General features: G+C 52.9%; 1 protein-coding gene across 2 annotated transcripts; it reads left to right on the forward strand.

Annotated features, from left to right (window-relative positions):
• Positions 1-4190: 4190 nt before the first annotated feature.
• HEY1 (hes related family bHLH transcription factor with YRPW motif 1) lies at positions 4191-6184 on the forward strand (the record flags this gene model as incomplete). 2 transcript variants are annotated; one of them, XM_079533590.1, is made up of 5 exons in its annotated part: positions 4191-4399; positions 4487-4562; positions 4631-4714; positions 4792-4873; positions 5601-6184. In XM_079533590.1, 5 exons carry the CDS (start codon positions 4191-4193, stop codon positions 6182-6184), a joined length of 1035 nt encoding a protein of 344 aa, XP_079389716.1. The 2 variants fall into 2 exon arrangements, with proteins under 2 accessions (XP_079389716.1, XP_079389717.1); XM_079533591.1 differs by having other exon boundaries at positions 4308-4399; positions 4780-4873.
• Between the last annotated feature and the right edge of the window lie 240 nt (positions 6185-6424).

Here is a 6424-nt window from a genome sequence, read left to right on the forward strand (position 1 = left end):
AAATTACTGCTAGTGCTATTCAGCAGTGCTGCTCTGATAGCTGCCGTTCCAACATCACTGAGATTTTCTGGAGTAAATCTTTCAGATGAGTGCATCTGTGGAATAAAACTATTTCTCCTGGAATGATGTTTCCTCCTTAAAAGCAGATGAAATGAAGGTCACGCTGAGAACAGCAGCTCTGCACAGGGCCTTGGTACTGCACAGATGTGCTGCTCGGCTCTGCAGCATCCCCAGGCCCTGAAGCCTTGCAGTGTCAAAGTACTGTGAGCAAGACTGAAAAGAAGCATCCCACAGGAAAATGCCCTCCATGCCAGTACAGGCCACAGCTATTTCATTACCTCAAAATATGCTCAAGTCCCAGAACTAACTGCTTTATGATCTTTCAGTTTGAATTAAAACAACTCGGGTCAGATGCAGCTATGCATTTAGATCCAGAAGTTTAGCAAAAACCAGAAGTTAGCAAAAAGCAGCTTCGATGCCTAACCTTGGTCTGGCAAAACCAAGGAGGCACTTCTGTTGCTAGTTTTTGTCCAGGTATTCCATAATTTAATCGAAGAGACAGCCAATGATGGTTTGATTTTGACCTCCCTGGAGGAGAGATTTTGCTTGTTGAGGCAGCCACATTCAAATACTTGCCCTGTTTGGAACATAGTTTCCAATCTCACCAGGCTTAGTCTTTAATCTATCTAGAACAGTCAAACCAAGTTGTCTTGCCAGTATCTCCAACTGCAGCCCAAGTCCTGACTGCTTCATAGCAATTAAAAATACCCAGCGCTTTCTCACTGCATTTGCACACACTGAACATCCTCTGCAGCCCATTACTCCAGGCTCCAAGTGCTATGGCTGCTTCCCCGAGCCAAAATCTGCTCAGGTGGCTGATGGCTGGAGATCAGTGCAACTGCAGAAATGTGTGAGGTCAATGCAAGGTATCATCTGAGAGAAAATAGGGTTGCTTTTCCAGGAGCTGCTGCTCACTGCGTAATTTGCAGCTTTCATTTACCTGCCTGTGCAATGCTCATCAAAGCTTGTAATAGCTGGTACCTTCAAAAGCAATCAGCTGCTACTTTGATTTGCTTTATTCCCAGCTGTATTTACCAACAGCTACAGGGCATGCTCAGCCTTCATTTTTATTTTTGCACAGTGAAATTTAGTTCTATGAAACTAAAGAAAAGTGCCTGTTACTGTTTGCCAAAAAGCCACATTTTCCCCTTTAAAGAGCATATTTTATTTAACATTTTGCAGAGTGGAACCAAAGTTCTGAGGGTCGTTTTCCATGTTAGGCTTCCTAGCAAGAACAAACAGCACACACGGTGTTCTCAAAGCCGCATGCGTCTAACAAAGAGAACTCAAAGTGGTCTGAGAATGTGAACTGTGGGGCAGAGATTCCCTCTCCATCATCAATGCACAACACGAAGCATGTTTTGAACACGGCTCTTGCAATACTGAAGTTACAAAACTGCCCACAAAAATGGCTGGACAGATTTCTCCTTGGTAGTCTTCTGGGGTTTGTTCCGCCGGAAACAAGAACAAGGTTCTGTATTATTATTTATTAGTCTATTATGGGAAAGGTACTGTAGGAAAAAATCTATTTTGGTAAACCATAGAAGATTTTGTAAAAAAAAGGTCAGCAAAAAGAAAAACAAAGTTTTGTTGTATGATACGTGGTGCAAAACATACTGTGGGATATGGAGGAATGAGGACGGGGCTAAAAAAACTGCCCAGCTGCAGTGACAAGGAGGAATGGTTTTAAACTGAGACAAGGGAGGTTTAGGTTACATATTAGGAGGAAGTTTTTCACACAGAGGATGGTGACACACTGGAACAGGTTGCCCAAGGAGGTTGTGGATGCCCCATCCCTGGAGGCATTCAAGGCCAGGCTGGATGTGGCTCTGGGCAGCCTGGTCTGGTGGTTGGTGACCCTGTACATAGCAGGGGGTTGAAACCAAGTGATCATTGTGGTCCTTTTTAACCCAGGCCATTCTATGATTCTGTAATTCTATGATTCTATGACATCTTCCTCTCGGCAGGACAGTGCCTGCAGTTGCTGCTTACCAGCAGCCGATCTCCTCTTCACAATACGGCAACACTAATGGAGGCTGTCCTGCCAATAGCATGCTATTGAATCCCTCGTGCAATTCTACACATGGAACACACACATTCTTACACATGTAGACATGAAGCTGAAACATCCCCAGGTAAATCATGGAATCATAGAATCATTTGAGTTGGAATGGATCTTACAGTCATCTGGTCCAACTCCCCTGCAATGAACACGGACACCTACATCTAGATCAGGTGCTCAGAATGACCTTGAATGTCTCCAGGGATGGAGGATCACCTCTCTCATCACCTCTCCATCACCATCACCTCTCTCAGCAACCTCTTCCAGTGCCTCACCATCAATACAGTTAAAAAACTTTCTCCTTAATTCCAGTCCAGATTGAAATCCAATTTACTCCAGTTTGCAAACATTTTCCCTTGTCCTATCACAACAGACCCTCTAAAGAGTCCGTTCCCTTCTTTCTTATAGCCCCCGTTAGACACTGAAAGGCGGACTGCCTGCAAACTGCCTGCGTTGTTCAGAGGCATCCAGAAGAGTACGGATGCACATTGATGTGAATACGCCAAATTCACATTACCCTGTTGCAGTGTGACAGTTCTGAGCCAAGGGATACATTCTGGAGCAAATGTCCCATGAGGAGTGGCTGAGGGAACTGGGATTGTTCAGTCTGGAGAAGGGAGGGCTCAGGGGAAACCTTGTCACTTTCTACAAAGACCTGAAAGGAGGTTGTGGTGAGGTGGGGGTTGGCCTCCTCTCCCAGGTAACAGTGATAGAATGAGGGGTAATGGCCTTATGTTGTGCTGGGAATGTTCAGGTTGGATGTTAGGAAAAATTTCTCAGAAAGAGTGGTAATGCATTGGAATGGGCTGCCCAAGGGCTGCGGAGTCATTGACCCTGGAGGTGTTCAGGAAACGTGTGGATGTGGCACTGAGTGACTTGGTTAGTGGGCATGGGGGAACGGATCGAAGTTGGACTGGATGACCTTAGTGGTCTTTCCCAACCTTTATGAATATTCTGATTCCATGAAAGCAGGCGGTGCAGCCAGAGGTGTTTTACAGCAAAACATGAAGGCTGGGAAGGTGTGTGCACTGCAAGTTCTGACACAAGCTTAATTACACAGCACTGCAGAACAGACAGATTTATGGAAAACGCAGCATGGGAACAACCCTCTGTTAGTTGCTTGCAGGCAGCTGCAGGACTTCTGCTCCTCACCTGCAGCTCCTTCGCTGCCCTGAGCTGCTCCCTGCTCCCACACCCTCCCAGCAGTGGCACTGTGCAGAGCTGTGGGCAGTGCCACACAACGTGCAGCACAGCGTGTGCAGCTCGGCCTGAGCAGCTGGTGAGAGGCTGAGAGCCGCTGCTCGGAGCTTGGCACGGGCTCGTGGCTCCTTCCCTGCAGCACCCCGCACGTCTCCGTATTTCCAGCTGTGAGACTACACGCACCCACTGTCAGATGGGAGCCTCGGCTGAAAGGCTTAGTGCGAATGGAAATCCATTCGTTAGGAAACCACCTCGGGGTTCGTGTCACACAACCCTTTCTCACTTGTACCTCAGCAAACAGGCGGGAGGCTTGTGCAGGGGACACGTGCTGGCGTCCTGCTGCATGCGCTCACCCTGAGCAGCGCCTCTCCCGCCAGCCCTTCCTTCCTGGCCTGGAACCGCACGGTAACGCGCAACGCTTGAAGCGCTGCTCTCCCTTCTCTCAGCTTCCAAAATGGGGGGGGGGGGGGGGAACAAGGGGAGGATTGGGCTGACGTGGAGCGCTTCTCCAGCCACACGGGCCCAGGGGAGGCTGGCGCGGACCCTGCGGGCGGCCGGGAGGGAAACCGTGAGGAGGGGGACGCAGAGGGGGCGGAGGGGACGGCACCGCGACCCCCCAACAGCCCCGCAGCGGAGTCGCACGCGGCGCCCGCCGCCGCCGCTTTCCCACGGCCGGCCTGAGGGGCGGTGCCGAGCGGAGCCGGGCGGCGGCCATTGGCCGAGGGCGTCCCGGCGGCGGCCAATGGGGGAGGCGGAGGCCGCGCGTGGCGGCGGCGGGCGGCGGGCGGCGGCGGGCGTTCTCTGAGCGGCTCTGCCCGGCCGGCGGCGGCCCGCCCGCGGCGGGTAAGAGGCGAGGCGTGGGAACGCCATGGGGGAGACGGGCGCGGGGCGAGGCGCGGGGCGCGCGCCGGGCGCCCTCCTGCCGCGCGTCCTCCTGCCGCGCGCCGCCCGCCGCCCGCTCGGCGGCCGCCCGCGCGCCGCCGCCATGAAGCGGGCGCATCCCGAGTACAGCTCGTCGGACAGCGAGGAGCTGGACGAGGCCGTGGAGGTGGAGAAGGAGAGCGCGGACGAGAACGGGTGAGAGCGGGCGCCGAGCTGCGTGGGGAAGGTGGGGGGAGGGCGGCGGGGGTGCCCGGGGTGACCGCTGTCCCGCGCTCCCCGCAGGAACCTGAGCTCGACCGCGGGCTCTGCGTCGCCGTCAGCCACCTCGCAGATCCTGGCCAGGAAGCGGCGCCGAGGGGTGAGTGCCGCCCGCCCCGCCGACCCCCGGCCCCGGCCCGGCCCCTCACCCCGCTTTGTGCCCCGCAGATCATCGAGAAGCGCCGCCGCGACCGCATCAACAACAGCCTGTCCGAGCTGCGCCGGCTGGTGCCCAGCGCCTTCGAGAAGCAGGTAGGCAGGCGGCTGCGCAGGGCTCTGCTCGCCGCGCCGAGGCTCTCTGCCCGCAGCTCCCGCCCCTCTCTCCTCAGGGATCGGCCAAGCTGGAGAAAGCCGAGATCCTGCAGATGACTGTGGATCACCTGAAGATGCTGCACACGGCCGGAGGAAAAGGTAAAGTTCGGAGCTGCGGCAGCTGGGCTGCTGCGCAACGAGGATGGCAACGCTGCGGCTCTTCTGGGCTCAGGTGTCTAGGCACAGTGCTGCCCGGGGATAGCTCTGCCTTGTGCCCTACAGGGGAGAGGCACTGCGAGATGCTGCAGCAGTTTGTCAGCACTGTGCGGTGAGCCGGCTGCTGGCAATGTGGAGCAGAGCGAGGTTTTGTTGTTGTCATGTGCCCACTCATCTAACGTGCCAAACTTCCAGAACAGAAAACTGGAAAAAACAAGGATGGAATCAGAGAATTAGCAGAAATGGCGATGTGTGCTTTAAATGGGAGCAAATTTACTAGTTTGCAAAGTGATCTCTGATAAGTTAGAACTTGTGCTTGTAATGGATTTTGCTTTGCTGTAATTTTGCTTGCACTGGGAGATGTGAAAAGAACAAAAGTACTTTCAGAAGCGGTGTGCAATTTCAGTCTGCAGTCACAGGTCTCAGTCTGTAGTCCTGGGAGCTGCAGCATCACAGCACAGATATAAAAGAAGCCTGTTAGCCCCCAAAACAGCCAACAGCAACAAAAAAGAAATAATAGGAAGCTTGGCAGCTAATCTACATTTGGGATTACTAACAAACATCCAAGTGAAAACACTTATAGGGGAAAGTGGCATGGAAAGGCTGCGCGCAGGCAATGACTGGAAAACGGTGTCTTAAGCCTTCATTCTTTTTTTTTTCTCTCTCGTAGGTTATTTCGATGCTCATGCCTTGGCTATGGACTACCGGAGTCTCGGGTTCCGAGAGTGCCTGGCTGAAGTCGCTCGATACCTGAGCATTATAGAGGGCCTGGATGCCTCTGACCCGCTGCGGGTCCGACTCGTGTCTCACCTCAATAACTACGCCTCTCAGCGGGAAGCAGCAAGCGGTGCGCATGCTGGCATTGGACACATTCCTTGGGGCAACGCCTTTGGACATCACCCTCACATATCTCACCCATTGCTGCTGCCTCAGAATGGGCCCGGCAATACCAGTACTCCAGTGTCTTCCTCAGAACCGCATCACCAGGGCAGAATTGCCGCCTCACATGCTGAAACTTCCTCACTCAGAGTGCCCCCAAATGGCAGCGTCGGACCAGTGCTCCCCGTGGTCACATCTACTACCAAACTGTCTCCTCCTCTTCTCTCCTCCATGGCGTCGCTGTCTGCGTTCCCCTTTTCGTTTGGCTCGTTCCATCTCCTGTCCCCCAATATGCTGAGCCCGTCTGCACCAACACAATCAGCAAACCTCGGCAAACCATACAGACCATGGGGGACTGAGATTGGAGCCTTCTAAGAACTAACTCTTTAGTAAGGGTGGGGAAGCCTGCAAACCTAGCTGAGCTGGGTTATGCCACTCTTAACATTGAAGTTCTTAATAACTGGGACAAAGGTACAGCTTCACCTTAACTAAATTTGTCTAGAAACTGTCTCTTTGGATTTTTTTTGTTTCGTTTTGCTGTTGTTTTCTACATTTTTGTATTAGCAGGATTTTTTTTTTTTTTTTTTTTTTGAATAGTTGTCTGAAAATAAAGTT

The sequence above is a fragment of the Tetrao urogallus genome, assembly GCF_951394365.1.
Source record: "Tetrao urogallus genome assembly, chromosome: 3".
NCBI lineage: Eukaryota > Metazoa > Chordata > Aves > Galliformes > Phasianidae > Tetrao > Tetrao urogallus.